The 18,076-nt window shown below is 61.0% G+C and overlaps 1 protein-coding gene across 12 annotated transcripts in view; it reads left to right on the top strand.

The window, feature by feature from the left end:
• Nucleotides 1–18,076, top strand: part of NAV1 (neuron navigator 1) — a 190,661-nt gene that overhangs the window by 102,206 nt on the left and 70,379 nt on the right. For all 12 annotated transcript variants that reach the window (XM_043923147.1, XM_043923145.1, XM_043923146.1 and 9 more), the window contains 2 exons: nucleotides 12,679–12,781; nucleotides 15,955–16,320. In XM_043923147.1, the coding sequence (XP_043779082.1) occupies nucleotides 12,679–12,781; nucleotides 15,955–16,320 (469 nt within the window). The remainder of the gene's footprint in view (nucleotides 1–12,678; nucleotides 12,782–15,954; nucleotides 16,321–18,076) is intronic.

The following is an 18,076-nucleotide window of genomic DNA, read 5'->3' as shown; positions in this document are numbered from 1 at the left end:
GTGCGGAATGGAGCCGGACCTGGCACGGGCCGCCCCCCATCTCTCCTCCAGCCACCCCCCCGGCCGAGCCTGGGGCACCCTCTGTGTCCGCGGTCTCACTGATGATGGATGACCCTGGGCCGGGAGGGCAGGGCTCACGGCTGCTGGGACCTCCTGCCGCGAGGGGCTGGGGGTCATTTGCAAGGAGATCGTGACCTGAGTTGCCAGTGAGCTGAGCTGGACCGTGGACAAGCCCTGGGGGGGTGGCTTTGGTGGGCAGTCAGCACCATGTTCCTGAGAACAGGTCCATCTGCTGATGATACTGGAAGCCGCCTGGGTGCCAGGGGAGGGGAGTGTTCCCTGGGCCCAGTGTGATTGCTATTAGATGCTTTTTCACTGAAGACCCTGATGGGCAGGAGGCAGTCCCAGACAGGCGCTGGGCTTGGAGGAGCGGGGTCCTCCCCTCCACCCCATCCCCACCCCCCGAATCCCCCCCCACCCCCAGCTGCAGGGCGCACCCTCCTGGTGTCGGGAATGTGACGGGGCTTGGCACATGGTGAGTGCTAAGTCACTCCAGTCGTCTGACTCTGCGAACCCTTAGACTGCAGCCCACCAGGCTCCTCTGTCCTGGGACTCCCTGCAAGAATACTGGAGTGGATTGCCATTTCCTCCTTCTCCAGGGGATCTTCCCCACCCAGGGATCCAGCCCGTGTCTCTTATGTCTCCTGCATTGGCAAGGGGGTTCTTTACCACTAGGTCCACCTGGGAAGCCCCTGACACATGGGAGGCAGTTAATACCTGTTACTTTGCCTTTTTGCTTCGAAGGCAGGGGGACAGGTGGACTCCGTTTTGCCAGAGGGCCTGCGTATCTCCAAGAGGCAGGCGGCCAGCCCCGCTGCTGGCTTTCTGGCCCGCAGTCTCCTCTGGAGACCTCTCCTCTGAGGCCTCAGGCCTCAGCCCCATCCCAGCCTCTCAGCTCCACGTCCTGCTCCTGCCTGATGGGTTCAGGACGGTCCCTCGCACCAGGGAGGAGGATGAACACAGAGGACATTGGCTTCTCCGTGTCCACTCGGGGGCACTTGGCAGCCTGTCCTCTGCAGGCCCCTCTCTGCCCAGCCCCGGGCTCCCCGGCCGCCCTCCCGAGCCCTGTGTGTGTCCCTGGCCCCAGCAGGCCCTTGGCGCACAGTGGGGACTTGCTGCTCATCCGTCTCTGCTCTCGAGGAGGCTCCGGCAGGAGGACCTGCAGTTCTTCCAGAACCCACACACCATGGGGGACGTGGGTGTGCGGAAGAGGCTGGGCTCCCTGGGAGGGTGAGCTCTCCAGGGGCTTTTCCTTGGGAATTTGGTTCCATTCAAATGGGGACCAGTCATCAGCTGCCAGGCCCGGGGGTGGGGGCAGGGGAGGGGGGGGCATGGGGGGGCGGGGAGGCATGGGGGATGGGGGAGGCATGGGGGTGGGGGGTGGGGTGGGTCGGCAAAGACCAGAGAAGGCCCGGGGCCCCCCGTTTCCTCTCCCTGCTCCTCCCCGGCCAAGCGTTGAATGGGTCCCAGGCTCCTCCAGCGCAACCCCGGCCTCACCCCCGCCCCACATGGGACCAGGCCAGAGCGGAGGCTGGTCCCCTGGAGGAGTGGTCCCGGCACACGGGTGCCCCCGCCCCCCCCCCACCCCCTGCCCAGATGCGGGGACCGGCCAACCAAGCCCCAGAAGAGGCTGCGTGGGAGCCCTGGAGGCCGCTCCATCCCAGCCTGTGGCCCCCAGCCCCCCAGGGCAAGGCTGGGGTGGGGCAGGGAGGACAGCCAGGAGCCGCTCGGGCCCAGTGGGTTCCCGGACTCCGGGCCGGGGTAGGGGAGCAGCTCTGGGGGTCTGAGCCCGGCCTGGTCTTGGCGTGTGGGCTGCACATGCTGGCAGCGGCGCTCCAGGAAGGTTCCTCCCAGGCCAGGGCACCCACAGGCTCCAGAAACGGGACAAAACTGGTGGGGGAGCACTCCCGCAAGGAAGGGTCAGGCAAGCCTGAGCCTGCCAGCAGTCCCAGACGTGGGGACGCCGGCTGGCCTGCCGCCCAGTCCTGCAGCCTCCTGGCAACCCTGCCCCCATTCATCCCGCGGGCAGAGCAGGACAGGCCTCCTCCTGTGGCCTGGAAGGCCATGCTGGACGCCAGCCTGTCCGTCAGGAAGGGCCTCCAGGCGCCCAGTTCTGCTGTCCTCCTCGCCAGTTATAATTTATTCTGAAAAATGGTGGACGTCAGTCAGACTTGGACTCAAGACTCCTACCATAGCACATACGCCAGCGGCATGCACTACGGGAGTTGAGTGGCCTCTCTCAGCCTGGCCTGTCGAGTCAGGATAACTACACTCAGCGTTAAGTAGACACCTGTTCCTTTCTCTTCCTGCCTTGGAGGACACTGCCTGCCCCGCAGCGGCCCCAGCCCACCTCATTAGGTTTATGCTGGATCTCTCTGCCCTCTCCCCTCACCTCACCTGGGAAGGGCTTCCCAGGTGGCACTAGTGGTGGAGAGCCTGCCTGCCGATGCAGCAGGCGTAAGTGACGCGGGTTCAATCCCTGGGTGGGGAAGATCCCCTGGAGGAGGGCACGCAACCACTCCAGAATTCCTGCCTGGAGCATCCCATGGACAGAGGAGCCTGGGGGGCCACAGTCCACGGGGCTTGCAGAGTCAGCATGACTGAAGCGACTCACAGGCAGGTAGGCCCCTCGCCAGAAGCCTTCTTTAGACCTCACTCCCCACCTCGCTGCGCTTGGGCCCAGCCCGGGTAAGCAGAGGGAGTCTTGGCCTTTGTTAGCCTGGTTCATTGGTGGGTGTTGGGGCCGCCCTGGAGGTGTTGCTGGCAGATGGGCTGAGCCTGAGGGCCCCCGGGGCTGGGGAGAGCAGAGGGCTGAGGGGATCAGTGACACAGAAGGCTGTTTCAGAAATGGAGCCCCCAGGGGCGGCCGGGTGAGGCCGGCGGCAGCTCTGCTGTGGAGCAGCTGTGCTCCTGGGCGAGAGGCGGGGGCCTCCTAGGAGAGGGGTCCCCCTCTGGGCGGCCCCGCACGGCCAGGCCCTGCCCCCAGCTATCCCCCCGAGCCCTCCCTGGGGCCTGGCTACCTCCAATGTACGCCCGCCTGGCTCTGTCGTCTTGACCAGGTCTCTGCCACTCCGTCGGGCCTCAGTCTCTCCCGTCAAATGGCCTCGGAGGCTCCCACCAGCTCTTTGACACCCGCCCTCCTCCAGGCTGGCGGCGGGGGCGTCCAGGCTGACACACGGCCTGCTGACCTTGTACCCACAGCCCAGTCCCCGTGTCCCAGGGCCAGCATCTCATCTTACAGGGGAGAGGGTGGGGCCCGGAGCTCACGTTTCTGCGGATGGTCCCAAGGCCGTGCTGGCTGCAGGCCCCGTGCAGAGGTGGGGTTGGGGGGCAAGGTGCGGCCCCTCCCCAGGAGCCAGGGAGGGCGAGTCTGCAGAGGAGGCTGGAAGGGGGGGATCTGCAGCCAGGGCTGCTAACGCCAGAGCGCCCACCCCCAGCAAGGCCGCCCCTTCAGAGGCAGTGTGTCTTGTCACTTGGCCCCTGGGAGGCCCAGGAAAGGCAATGATGCAGGGGACCAGGGCGGACGGGGCGTGAGAGTGAGCAGAGCAGGGCCTCACCCTGGTCGCCACCGACTCGGACACTGTGCTCTGGCAGCTTTCTGCCCAGCCCACCCTGGGCCCCCGTGCACCTCCAGACGGGCCCTGTTTTTAAAGTCGGTTGCTGGACTTAGGGGGCACCAAAGGTGAACACCTGTGGGAGCGCCGGGACATGGGTGCAGACCACGCTGGGGGGCTCAGCGGTGCTGTCTGGGGGGCCCTGGGGACCCCGCTGTCCTCTCTGCTGTGCTGTCCCCAGCCAGTGTGGGAGAGGCCCCTCAGCAGTTCAAGTGTGGCTGATACAACTGTGTTTAAACGTAACTAGTTTCACCATGAAAGATGCTCAACTGCATAAATCGTTAGGTAAATGGAAATTACATCTCTGGTGAGACACCCACTAGGGTGGCTGCAAGCAAAATGACAGATGGTAACAAGTATTGGCGAGAACGTGGCAAGGCCAGCGCCCTCATGGCCTGCTGGTGGAGTACGAGTCGGTGAGGCCGATCCAGGAAGCAGCCTGGAAGTTACTCGGATGCTGCACAGACGCGGTACGGCCCCGTGTTGTGTTCCAAGGCATTTGTCCAAGAGAATGGAAAACGTGTCCATCTAGAAGTTTGGGTACGAATGGTCATAGCAGCTTCAGTCATAAAACAGGCAGAAAATGGAAGTGACCCAAATGCCCATCAAATGATGAGCAGAAACATAAAATACAGTGTATGTATACAACAGAAAGCTATGTGTACAGTGTATGTGTACAGCCTCAGTCATGGAAAGGCGTGAAGTACTGACACATGATACGTGAATGAGCCTTGAAGGTGAAAGAAGCCAGTTACGAAAGTCAGCTTGTTTGAGATTCTGTGGGGCACCCAGAACAGGCAGATTCACAGACACAGAAAGGAACTCTGGGCTGCCAGGGGCTGGGGCAAGCGGTGATTGCTGGGGGCCTGGGGTTCCTTTGGGGGTGACACAGACATTCTGGAATCGGACGGCGGCAGTGTCTGTGCAGCCCACCTGCCAAGTCGTGTCCGAGTCTCTGTGACCCCACGGGCTACAGCACGCTGGGCTCCTCTGTCCTTCACTGTTCCCCGGAATTTACTCAGACTTGTGTCCATAGAGTTGGTGACGCCACCCAACATCACTCTGCAACTTTACAAATGTACTAAAAACCACTGAACTGTGTCCTTTAAAAGGGTGACCGTTATGCTTTGTGAGTTAGCTCTCTGTAAACACACTATATATATATGTGCATTTGTGGAACGTGGCCACAATAATACTAGGTGGTAATATTTCCAGAGTCAGACTATCTGGTTGGGATCTTGGCTTTATTGCCTTCAGCAGCTTACTTACCCTCTCTGGGCTTCAGGTTTCTCAACTGTAAAATGGGGATGATAATCAGACCACCTCAAAGGGTCATCATGACACTTACACGGGCTGCAATCTGAAAGTCCGGAGAAGTGTGCCTGGCAGGTGGCAGAGGACTTGGCCGAGTCAACTGATACCAATGTTACTGGTGTCACAAGCAGAAACCCCGCAGGGCCCCTTCAAATTGCTGCCACACCTGGGCCCAGCCCCAGCCGCCCCCACCCTCTTCCTTCCCCTCCCCCTCTGCCTGCAGATGGTCCTCGCTAATGTGAGAACTGTTGCCATAACAACCACTTTGCCCCCTGCAGCAGCGACTTCATTGGAGCCGGTGTCACGTGACGGCTCTGGGCAGCATCACCATAACACTGCCAGTGAGCCAGGAGGCTTATGGGGCAGGAGAGCCAGGCTCGTCAGGGGACAGGCCCGACCCCCACTCGGCAGGCAGGCCACCATCTGCAGGAGGCCAGCCCTTGAGGCCCCAGGAGGATGGGGTGGACAGGAAACATCAAGAATCGGCTCTCTGACCCTGTAGCCCTGTAACCATCAGAGGGAGATGGAGCAGACAAGAGGGAGCCAGAGGCGGGCACCCCCCAGGGTCCCACAGCCCTCTGCATGGCCGCCCTGGACCAGCAGGTCTTTCCCGAGGCAAACCGTGCCAGAAGTCAGGGAGTGGCTGCGCTGGGCTGGCCGGCGGGCCCTGAAGGCTGCCCGCTGCAGAGAGAGGCGGCCAGTGCCCCCAGAAAGGGCCGAGTTGGGCATGGTACAGGGGCTGGAGCGATGACCCTGCTCCCTCTTCCCCAGGCGTGCTTCTGCCCAAGAGCCCTGCAGAGCAGAAGGGCAGCCAGGGCAGGGTTGTGAAGCCTGACCCACTCTCCAGAGGCGGCACTCCGCGTGCAGCCGCTGGGGCAGAAGACAGTGGGTCTCCACTCTCTGGCCCCATGTCCGAGCTCGCCGACTGGAGCCCACGGGTGCCCAGAGGCCAGGCACTGCCGCTCTGTTCTAGCCGGCGGCTCCCACTGGAGGTGCCATCCCCTGGCTGTTTCGCAGGAGGATGGCAGCCCTGGCGTGCCCGGCGCCCAAGGGGGCTGTGCTAACGCCAGGAGCCGCCCGCCTGCCGCAGCACTGCGGCAGCGCCCGGCGGCGCCCCCTGGTGGCCAGTCGGGTACAGGCACCGCCCCCCCAGGATCATCACAGAGAGACCCCTGCGGGGGTGAGGCCTGGGGACACGGGAGTGGGCTTTCCCAGAGAGGGGACAGTGCCCAGGGAGCAGACTTGGGCTGAGGGCCCGGGACACACTGCCCCGAGGCCTGGCCTCTGGAAGTCAAAGCCTGGTGTCGCTGGGCAGCCTGTTCTGGAGGCTGCAGCAAGGTGTCTGGGCTCTCAGACAGGACCCCTGGTCCACATCGCCTGCAGTGGGGCTTGGACGGTGCAGGTTCCTGGGCCCCGGCTCCATCCTAGGCATCTCTGGGGGGTGATACCCAGGCACCTGCACTTTCAGCCCTCTCCGGGAGGAGAAGAGACACTTACTCAGGCTTCACCAACTGCAGAGCTCCACAGCCAGTCAGAGTCGGCTAGAGCCTTGAGTGCCCCCAGCCCCAGCTCCCTTATTCTATCCATAGGGCAACTGAAGCCCAGAGAGGGGGAGTAATTTACTCAAGGCCCCACAGCCAGCTGGCCCGCACCATGAGTAAACCACATGCCCAGCCCCCCAGGCCGCCTCTGTCCCTCCCCCGCCCCCCCCAGCCTCACGCCTCCTCCTGGCCAAGTGCCCCCTGGAGACACATTGCTGAGGGTCCCTGAGCCAAGTCTTCTCATTCAATCAAAATCAAAACTGCCAGTGATCTGCAGACACCCATGCCTCGCAATTCCGGGCCAGGGGAGGTCCTTCCTCCCCCCCCCCCCGGCCCCTGTTGGTTCCTTTCCTTGTCTCACACATCCTCGTGGCCAGCACCTTACTTTGCCGTCCTGGCTCTGCCTGGTGTTCTGCCAACTCAGCAGCTGTGGGAGGATCATTTGCTGGTTGAGAAGGTTCAGGCTTCTCCTGGGCAAAGATGGAGACCCGGGAGCCCTCCATGGCAGGAAGCATGGATTGGCCATGCCGCAGGGCTCTGTAACAGCTGCCTCCAACAATACTGTGACTTAAGTGGGGAAGGGGGGTGGGAAATGACTGAATTAGTAACAATAAACTGTCCCACACCGCATGCTGGTAGAGGGGGAGGCTCTGGCACGGAGGCCTGCCCCAGGCTCTTTCTGGGGCCTCTGGGCTCAGAGGGGGTTGGGGAGGGGTGGAGTTTCAGGAGGATCACTTGGCTCTGCCGGACGGCAGGGAGGTCTGTGTGCAGGGTGCTCTGTCCTCTGTTAGTTTCAGCCCCGCACCAAGTCTCACACAGGACGGAGCCTTCAGAGGCCACGGCCCCTGGGAGTCCATCTAGGGCAGGGTCACTGGCTGCCAGAGTCCACAGAACCCACCCTTATGACCTCTGAGCAGTGAGGATGTGTGAGGTGGGCCTGCAGTGCCTGCCCCGGCCAGACCTTGAAGGTCATATCCTTGAGCAGAGGAGACGGACAGAAATGAGTCAGACTCCCAAAGACGTGGGACTCAGTGTCCACAGAGTGGTCATCTATAGACATTGGGGCTCATGTGGTGGTGCAGATGCCCAAGGACCTTCTGGTTAGGGGTCGTGTTGTCAGAGAGATGTGTGCTTGTAACTGGTTCTTAGTCAAAGCTGTGGTTTTTCCAGTAGTCATGTATAAATTTGAGAGTTGGACTATAAAGAAAGCTGAGCGCCAAAGAATTGATACTTTTGAACTGTGGTGTTAGAGAAGACTCTTGAGAGTCCCTTGGGCAGCAAGGAGTTCCAACCAGTCCATCCTAAAGAAAGTCAGTCCTGAATATTCACTGGAAGGACTGATGCTGAAGCTGAAACTCCAATACTTCGGCCACCTGATGCAAAGAACCTACTCATTTGAAAAAACCCTGATGCTGGTAAAGATTGAAGGCAGGAGGAGAAGGGGACGACAGAGGATGAGATGGTTGGATGGCATCACCAACTCGATGGACATGAGTTTGAGTAAACTCTGGGAGTTGGTGATGGACAGGGAGGCCTGGCGTGCTGCAGTCCATCGGGTTGCAAAGAGTCGGACATGACTGAGTGACTGAACTGTAACTTATTATACTGATATTTCACCTGTGTGTATTAGGAGCCTAAACTGTGACAGATTTTAGAATTTAGAGAAGACTTAGGTGCTATCCTTGGGACAATAGGGTCAGGAGAGATTTTTTTTTCTTTTTGGAAGTTGCTGAGAGAGGGTGTATGTGTGAGGGAGATGCCTCTCCCAGGTTCTCCAGCCTGGGTTTCTAGGTGGGTATATCTTGTACTGTCTCAGACAGATCCTTTACACAGTGGTCACCCCCACTGGTGACATCTCAGTGCCTCTCAACCCCAGGGCAACATGGGGCAGCCAGGCCAAGGCCTCCAGTGCTGGAGCCCCAGGCCTACCCCTCCCCACCTGGTGGGGAGCACAAGCCTAACCCTCTCTGACTGGAGTGACATGCTGTTTCTTTTGAGCTCTGAAATGCTGGGGCTTGAAAATCTTCCTCTTGAGGCACTTCCGTCCTCCTGTTGGTTCCTGCCTTGTCCATCCACTCAGGAGACAGGAGCCAGTCTAGAGGCTGGGCCCCGCCCCAGGCTAAACTGAATGTGTTGCAGGTAAGTCTCAAGCCTCTGAAGTTCATGTCATTGTCAGCTGGTAATTCAAGGCGTACAGAGCTTGGGGAAATGTGCCTGCTGAGTGAGGGGCCCTGAGTCCCCCTCCTTCCTGCATGCCCCTAAATCTCTTAGGGTCCTTGTCCTCTCACCCACTACATCAGGTTTCAGATCCAAGGCGAAGAGCTGGGCAGGGCAGGTAGCTCCAGCCAATCCGTGTCGCCTCCCCACCCCCACCCTACCCACTCCTGTGGAGAACCTACTGTGCGCGCAGCACCCACGTCAGCTCTTTAATCCCTCTGACAGCCCAGGAAGTGGGTACCACTATTCTCCCCTCTTCATAGAGCATACAGCTCAGCGGGGTGGTGAAATGCCTCGCTCCAGGTCAGAGGGAATTGGGGGGGAGGGGGGCGGTTGCTGCCAGCACCTGCCCTTGGCCGTGCTGACTGGACCTACGGTACCACTTGGCAGCCCTTCCTTCGGGATTCAGGAGATTCAGGGTCTTGCCATCCGGGGAAGCCTGCTGCCCGGGTCAGGCTTCAGGCAGAAAGCACCCTGCTTGCCATCATCTTCTCAGGGCGCTGCCCCATCTCCAGCCCCAGGGACCCCTGCGCTCTGCTTCCAGATTTTCCCTCCGCACTTGTGGTGGGAGACGCGTCCACACAACTCTCCGTGTGCACGTCTGCGGGGTGACAGAGTGGGGCGCCTGTGATCCTGACGTGACGGTCCCCACGGGCTGCCGGCCAGACCGCGGAGGGGTGCGTCTGAAGCGTGTGTGCGTGTGGGAGGCCCTCTGTGGTCATGGAAAGAACAGCCCTGCAGTCTCACATGGGGAAAGTGCCTAATTTTGAGCCCACCTCGATGGGACGCTGTGTGCATCTGGGTGGGTGTGCCTGCCCCTCCCCCAAGTGTGCGCACCGGGTGCCAAGGTTTCTCAGAGGCCAGTCCTTCCACCAAGGACTCTTAACAGAGACAGTAGTCTGTCTGTGGTCGCCTATGAGAAACTCCACCCCAGTGCATGCTGGGAGGATGCTGTGGTCTCCTATGAGAAACTCCGCCCCGGTGCATGCTGGGAGAATACTGTGGTCTCCTGTGAGAAACACCGCCCCGGTGCTTGCTGGGTAGGTGCTGTGGTCTCCTATGAGAAACACCGACCCGGTGCTTGCTGGGTAGGTGCTGTGGTCTGATATGAGAAGCTTCACCCCGGTGCATGCTGGGAGGATGCTGTGGTCTCCTATGAGAAACTCTGCCCCGGTGCATGCTGGAAGGATGCTGTGATCTGATGAGAAACTTCACCATGATGCATGCTGGGAGGATGCTGTTTGTGGCAACTGTGTGTTACCGTGGTGATGGCTGGTTTGAGGGAGACTGTTGCTACCTTCTGAGCCTGGGAAGCACACACGTCCAGGTGTCAGCCGACAAAACCTATCATTGTCAGAGTGGTGTGTGCCCCGGACTAACACCCACCCCAGTGAGCCTGGCGGAGATGGTGGAAAAGGGGGGAGGGTGATGACGGCTGTTATCAGTTGGGGGTCAGAGGTGGGTAGGGGTGTGGGGTGAATCATTTTACAGATGTAGCTTATTTGTAATTTAGAGTTAAAAATGTGAAGAGTTCAGACACAGCCAGACTCTGAGGCACCCTCACCATCCCTCACGTAAGCGGAGCCTTTGGGGAGCAGGATGGTGTGCCCCAAGATGGCCACCAGGGGACGCTGCTGGGGCGTGGAGGGATTGGTGGGATGCCGCTTCTGCGACTGTCCTTGTCCTTGCTCAATCCCAGCTCTGTCCCCACCTGCCCCTCCATGCCCACCTGCTCCTGGGGCGACACGCTGGTGTCACATGTTCCTCCTTATTACATTTCTACACCTCAAGCCAGTCGCCCCACCCACCCCCAAGAGCCACGGACCCGGTTGGACTGGTCACTTCCAAGGACTCTTGTGGCTCTGATTTGGATACTTTGGGGTAGCTCTGCCCCACTCTACTGGCATGTTATGAGGAGAATGCTGTGTGAGTTAAACATTTTTCCCTGTTTTTTAAAAAAAAGACATCTTCCTAACGGGACACACATCCATCCACTCTTTTTTATGTATGTTTGTTGTGGTCAAGTCCGTCCGTTCTTGTGATGGTCGCTGAGTACCTCTGTGTGCTGTAACTGGTGGCACCAAGATGCCCTGTGATGAACATGTGAGCTGCTTCCTGGTCTGGGTGCAGCCCTGCGCTCTGTGAGGTGCAGGGCCCCGTTTCTGGGGCTCAGTGTCTCCTCCATGAAATGGGGCAGCTGCACAGGCTCCCCAGTGTGCCGTGCACCTCCACTCACTGAGGCCTGCAGGGGGTTGGCACACACGGTCTCCGAGTTGCCCCTGGTCCCCTGCTCTCTGGACCTCTCACCCCTCAGAGCTGTGCCCGCCTTTTCCTTCATCTCTGCCAAATCCATGGAAAGCATCTCGCTGGCCCAGAAACCCATGTCTCAGCAGCATGTTCTTGGTCCTCATATAGGCATCTTAGGGCCAAGCTTTAAATACACATGTACACCTTCTGACCCTACCTGTTTTCCACACCAAGCCATCATGACAACCACGAAGCCGCGCCAGGAGGCCCTTGCCAGGATAAACAGTCATGGGCAGCCAGAGGAGTGATGTGAGGAGGCCTGCCCTCGTCCCTGCCAGCTGCCAGCCTTCCTCCGCCCCAGAGGAGGGGAGGAGAGGAAAGAGGACTGGGCTGGCCTGGGTGTGGAGCTGCTTCTCAGGAAAGGTGCCCCCGAGGCTCTGGGAGGGCTGGGCACCTGGCTCCCTGCCCCCCTCCTCTGCTCCTGCCTCGCTGACAAGGCAGGCTGAGCAGCCACCAGCCCGACTTACTCTTGGGAAAAATGCTTCCTGAATTCAGACATGTCCCCTGTGGCAGCTTTTAGAGCCGCGCACTCCTGCTGGGTTTGGGTGGGTGGGGGGCTCATGGGCTCTAGGATGAGACCCCAGGGGGTCTGGTTGGGGCAGTCCCCTGGGGGTCAGAGCTCTTGGGTTTTCTCTGTTGCTTTGCTGTCGTTTCTGTGGGCACCTGACTCTCCCAGGTCGCCTTTCAGGAGGCATTGAGGGAGGTACCTACATTCAATGACTGGTCCAAGGTCCAGGAGAAGCCTGGGTTGGGCAGACTTCACAGAGGCTTCCTGGCTGGAGTGCGGGAGTGAAGGGGACCATCTGGAGTGTCTTCACACTCGGTACCCTTGGTCTTTCGGATGCTTTTCCCCTAGGAAGGCAATGGGGTCTGTTTTTGTTCACTGTGGTCACCTCTCCTCTGTCTGAGGTGATGTCCTGCCTGCAAACCATGGCAGATCCCACAGCCCTGATCCTTCAGGAGTCTGCGCTGGGGCTGCGCCACACACGCTCGCCCAGATGCACACCTCTGATCTGGGGTCTGCGTGCCCAGCCTTCCGTGGCTGCTCACCGCCCCTCCCCACCAGCATCTCCGGGGCCCTGGACAAACTCTGCCCTGCACGTTGATGGCCTCTGCAGGCGCTCCCAGCCAAGGCCTGATGCTAGCTCCCGCCAGTTTCCAGTGCTGACCCCCAGCCCAGCTCTCTGGCTCTGGGCTCAGCGACATCACGGCACCTTCGCAGAGTGTTTCTGCCCCGGAGACTGGCCAACACCACACATCTGGGTACCCCCGCCTCCGAGAGCCAGGGTGAAACACCAACCCATGCACCACGGCAGGCTGGGTATTGGGCAGACGTTCCGGCTAACCCCAACCACGGGGGCCTGGCCTGGAACCTCTGCTAGGAGAAGCAGGGCCCCCCAAAGTGATGCGGGCCAGTGTGGTCCCATGGGTGTCTGGGAGGACACTGAAGGCTGGTGCCCCCGGCCCTGGAAGGGACCTCAGGGGCTCAAGGGCATGTCCCAGGCCCTTAGGAAGGCCTGAGAGGCAGAGTCATGTCCCAGGACTCGTCCAGGGATGCAGCTTCCGGCCACCTCCAACTCGGCAGTAAGTCCTCCCCACTCACCCAGCTCCTCTCCTCCCTCCAGACCCGGAGTCCCAGAGAAAGAGGACCGTGCAGAACGTCCTGGATCTGCGCCAGAACCTGGAGGAGACCATGTCCAGCCTGCGAGGGTCCCAGGTGACTCACAGGTAAGAACCCACTGCCCCTCCTTCCCTCTGTGGAGGGCGGGCACCCCACCTGGGCCAGGGCAGCGGGCACTGAGTCCACGGGGGGAGTGCTCCCTTGCCTGGCGTCGGCTTCTTCTGGAGACTTGGATTCCATCTCGTCAGGCTGGAGCCTTGCTGGATGGGTGGGAAAGAGGAGCCAGCATGCGGCTCAGGCCGTGACTGCCCTCCTCCACGCCCTTCTGGGTGTCCACTTCCCCGTTGTCTCAAGGGCTTGCTCACTCCCTTCCTCTCCCTGTTCTGAAGCTTCCACGTGCCCTTCCCGACACGCAGCAGCTGTCTTGCCCCCTCAGCCAGCAAGGGGCCCAGCCTCCGTGCCGTGCAGACACCCTCCTCCTGCCCCTCTCGAGCCCTTGCAGCTCTCGCTGTGCGGGGCGCCCACCCCTCCTGCCGCGCCTCTCTCTGCCCTGGTGTCCTGGCCGCGGGCTCAACGTGACTCAGAATTTCCCGCACTGGCTCCTGGGGCTGCCCAGATGAGGTCATGCTGTCAGCTCCAAGGGGGACAGAGGGCCGGGCTACACCCTGGGGGTAGGGGGCAAGCCGCCAGGATTGAGAAATCCTGGGGGTGTGGAGCAGGAAGGTAGAGAAGAATCGGTTCCTCCCCACCTCCTGGGGTTGGAAAATGAGAGCAAATGGGCAGTGGGAGAAGGACTTCTCCTGACCCAAGTGTGTGGCCAAGTTATATGCAAACCAAACTTACATACATACCTCCAATGACAGAGGACTCATTACTTCCCAGCCATCCCGTCCTCGTGGGGTGGTGGTGACTGTGAAGTGGAGCTGAGTCTGGCCTCAGTGGCTCCCAGCTCCCTTGCTGAGATCCCCTTCTCCCTCCTTCCCACACCCCTCCCCCAGCCTCACCCCATCCCCCGCCTGGGACACTCAGCCCATCACTGCCAGATATCTGAAATATTTCCAGTGATAAGCAGAGCCTCTTGTCTCTGGGGTTACCTCTGCTCTATCCAGCAGGATTCTAACTGCTGAAGGGATGTGATGAGGAGGGCTGAGAAGAAAGTGGATGTGGGCTCTGGGAGGCTCTGGGACCCTGTACATCCGTCTGCAGCCTCCAGCCCTCCCAGCCCTAAGCAGGAACCCAAGTGGCACAGGGGTCTGGCTCAGCTCCACTCACCGTTTTGAGGACCCAGTGGATTAAGTTTTGGATGCCCTCCTTCCCCAGCCAGGGAAGGTGTTGGAACAGCTCAGCCCCACCTTGCCTGCCAACCCTATGCCAAAGAAGGCCTGCGCTGCTCCTGCGGGGTCACACCCCAGGTGACTCACCCGCAGGGCAAGGGCAGCAGCCCCCGTCTCCTGTCCCCACCCCCGACCCCCACACGAAGACAGTTTGGCCCCGGGCAGGCCCTGCTGCTCTCTGCAGGGGAACTGGGAGGCCTCGTGTGTAAAGACGGCTGGTTAGAGGGCAGCGCCTAGGCCCCTGGCTTGTCTCCCCCTGTGGGAGAGGAACCAAGAGCCCTGAAGCGTCCTTTGTTTACTGTGGACCCAGAGCCACTTCCTCCCTGAGCCTTTGGTTTATATTATTCCTGGGGCACACTTTGATAGCCAAAACAATGACTCCCTCAGCTTTGATGGCTCCTGTACTAAACGCTTTACATCAGTCAGCCCTCCCTCAGCCCTGGGAGTGGACAGGATGTGCACACAGGCCCCAGGTGAGGGGAGGAGCAGCGGGAGGATGGGGAGAAGGGGCCACGTGCCAGACTCGCCCAGGCTGATCAGGGTGCTTCTGCGTTCAGCCAGCCAGGGGCGCAGCACCCAGGACAGACACGGGCTGTGTCCTGGAGGAGCTCACAGCCCGGTGAGCGCGCCCAGCAAGGCGGTTTTCACCCTGCAGTCACAGGCTGCCTGTAGTTTAGTTAAGTTCCTTTTCAGAAATCTTTCCTCCCGTGCTACTTCCCCTATTTCTCTGGCTTGATTGCCCCTCAGAGAGAGAGTCTGGGTCAGGGGCCTGGGGCTGCAGAGGAAGTGAGACTGCTCCCCGCCCCCCAGCCCGCTCTGGCCCATCACGCCGTCCACCCCACACACATCCTCCCAGAGAGGAGCAAAACTAGAAGGTGGGATCTGGGACTGGAAATCAGGGACCCAGGTTTGAGCTAGAATTTCGGCCACCGACTCAGAGGTGGCTGGAGGTTTGTTTGGGATAAAGATGAGCGGTGAGGTCAGGGCTGCCCCCTCACCGCACCGCCAGGAGAACAGAACCAGGGGCACAGCTGCTCTTGGTGCCAAGTTTGCCCTGAAAACAGGCTTCCCTAGAGCCCGTCCCGACCAGGGTTGTCACGTCCTCTTCCTTCTCTCCTCGTCTCCTCGTCACGGCAGCTTGTTTTTATTAAGTCCTTACTGCGTGAGGCCCAGTCCCGAGTCTCAGGCAGCGAATCCTCCTGCTCGTCTGTCCAGAGCAGCAGGAGTGAGGCTGGCCACCTCCCAGGACAATGGGCGCCCCTTCAGGGAACTTGCATGTTCCCCAAGCTCCACGTCATTAGAAAGAGAAAGTGCACAAGGCATGAGACGGGCCGGCAGGAGGGCCCAAGGGGAGACGCTGGGCAGCGGCCAGGCCCGGAAGCCCGCTCACTGACTGCCCTGCCGTCTCGGGCCCTGCGCGCCCACAGGGCTTCTACAGGGACCACCATCGGGCTCACCCTGAGCTCACAACAGAAAAGAGGTGCTGGACACCCTGAGCAAAGTGGGTGATCAAGGCCTACTCTCGGGTGACCCCTCCCACCCTGCCTCACGGGCCCTCCCTGTTTACTGAGCACCTTCTGTATACCAGGCACTCATGTGTGGTCCTTCCGGATCTGTACATGATGAAGTAGCTGTTGTAGTCTCATCTCCATTTGACAGATGAGGAGATGGAGACTCAGGAAAGTTGATGAGGAATCTGGCTCACTAATAAGAGAAGGATTCAAACTGGGGTCATATTACAAAATCTGTGCCCTCAGCAGCCTTCTGCCCACCAGCCTCTTCCTTTGACACCTCCCCTGAGGTGCAGCAGGGCCTACACCCTGAGAGACCTCCTGGAGGCCAGAGGGCTGGGGCAGGAGGGTGGAGGGAGGCACCAGGGTGCCTGAGACCGCGCTTCGGGCTCCCCGCAGGGCCAGAGAGTAACCAGTGCCCTTCTGCCTGCCCAGCTCCCTGGAGATGACTTGCTACGACAGTGACGACGCCAACCCCCGCAGCGTGTCAAGCCTGTCCAACCGCTCATCGCCCCTTTCCTGGCGCTACGGCCAGTCCAGCCCGCGACTGCAGGCCGGGGACGCGCCGTCGGTGGGCGGCAGCTGCCGCTCGGAGGGGACGCCCGCCTGGTACATGCATGGGGAGCGCGCGCACTACGCACACACCATGCCCATGCGCTCCCCGAGCAAGCTCGGCCACATCTCGCGCCTGGAGCTGGTCGAGTCCCTGGACTCTGAAGACGTGGACCTCAAGTCCGGCTACATGAGCGACAGCGACCTCATGGGCAAGACCATGACGGAGGACGACGACATCACCACTGGGTAGGGGTGGCCTGCGGGCCGCTGGGAGGTGGGCAGTCCGGCGATCGGACGCGGGAAGGGCGAGTGGACGCCGGGGCGGGTGCTGCGCTATGACCAGGGGCGAGGACCGCGTACGGGTCCAGGGAAGCAGAGGGGGCGGCGAGGGGGAGCTGATTGGTCAGCGAGGGCGCCGCGTCACTGGCCCCCGCAGCTGTCACTCTGTGCCTCGCCCCGCCCCCCTAGTCTCCGCCCCCTGCCAGCTGGTGGCTCCCGGCTGGTTGAGAGGCCGAAGCGTTTGTTGGCAGCCCTAGCTCCGCTCGCTCCGCCGGGCCCGGCCCTGGCGCCCTCTCTTCCCTATTGTCTCCTGCAAACCTCTGCCGGGGCTGGAACTTCTATCAGACCCAGCCTGTCAAGGCCTTCTTTCCCGCCTTCCTCCTCTTGTCTTTTCCTGCCCCTGTAGAGCGGTTTGGGTTTGTGGGGCAACTTGGACAGAGGGGCGGGGGAGCAGTCTGGAAGGCGAGGGGAGAGGGCAGGAGGAGAGGGGTGCTGGGGTCTCGGTGTTCAAGCCAGGAGCGCCCCTGGAGGCTCTCGGGCACCCCCGCCACCCCCACCGCCGCCTGGCTCCGCCCCCACTCGCCCCTCACACAGGAGGCCGCAGGGCCCCTCCCCGACCCCTCGGGACCACCTCTCCCCAGTAAACAGCTTGAACTGAAGGAGAGTGGGGAGTAGCTGAGGTCCAGGCCGTCCACTGCTCCCACCCCGGGGATGTACTGGGAGGACCTGGCAACGCCGGTCCCACTGACAGGCTGCTCTGAAACAAAACAACTGACTCACCAGCGGGGCTGTTTACTGCCCGTGAGTCCCAGGGGCCAGCCGACCTCACGCTCTGATCGGCCAGCCCGGGGCTGGGACCTGAGACGGCTGTGCACTTCTTCCTGGGCGCGGAGGGTGTGCTGGGCCACGGGGAGCCTGGTCCCTGCCCCAGGAAGCCCTTCTCCTTCTCTGAGAAAGTGTCCAGTGCTGACCCCTGACAGCACCCAGCTGGACACGTCAAAAGCACAAGCCTTGGGGCTAAGGACCCTGAAAGCCCTGTTGTGTGGGAAGGACAGGCCCCCGCCTGCAGGGCTCCCCCACCCCAGACAGAGTCGGGAGAGCTGGCCCCCCATCCACACAGGGGCCATGCAGCGCGCTCCCCGGCCAGGCCTCTGCCCTGGGAGAGACCCCAGCCTGAGGCTGGCAGTGGCTCCTCCGGCAGCTGACCGGCCCTGTGAGCTTGGGTCAGTCCATTTACCTCTCCAGGCTTCAGTGCAGATGACAGTGGAACCCACGCTAGGGTGATTGTGAAGGTTAAGTGCATTCATCACGTGAGGTGTTTGGAATAGCTCCTGGCTCTTTGTAAATGCTCAGTACACGTTAGCACGTATTTATTGCCATTATTCCTATTATTGTTACTGTTATTCCTATCATTGTTACAACGCCCCCTCCAAAGGTCGGTAGGTACTCCTGCCCTCTGCGGGCCCCAGACTCGCCCCTGGGGACTGGGCGGTCCAGCAAAGCCCCACCAGGGTCAGCAGCAAGGACCGACGTGTCAGCAGCCGGCCATTCCTGGGGTCGCAGATGGGGGGTGGGGGGCTGGGAAGATGCCCTTACCCACCCTCGATCACCCTGTCTTTGTCCTCTGCCCCGGACAGTGTGTGTGCCTGGAATCCGTGTGCAGGACCGTCCCTCCCTGGGCTTGCTCTCCCCACAGTCCAGGGACACCTGCAGTTCCCAGGGG

Source organism: Cervus elaphus, chromosome 14, assembly GCF_910594005.1.
Source record: "Cervus elaphus chromosome 14, mCerEla1.1, whole genome shotgun sequence".
In the NCBI taxonomy this organism is placed as follows: Eukaryota; Metazoa; Chordata; class Mammalia; order Artiodactyla; family Cervidae; genus Cervus; species Cervus elaphus.
The sequence above is the reverse complement of the archived record's forward strand: the minus strand, read 5'-3'. Positions and strand labels throughout refer to the sequence as shown.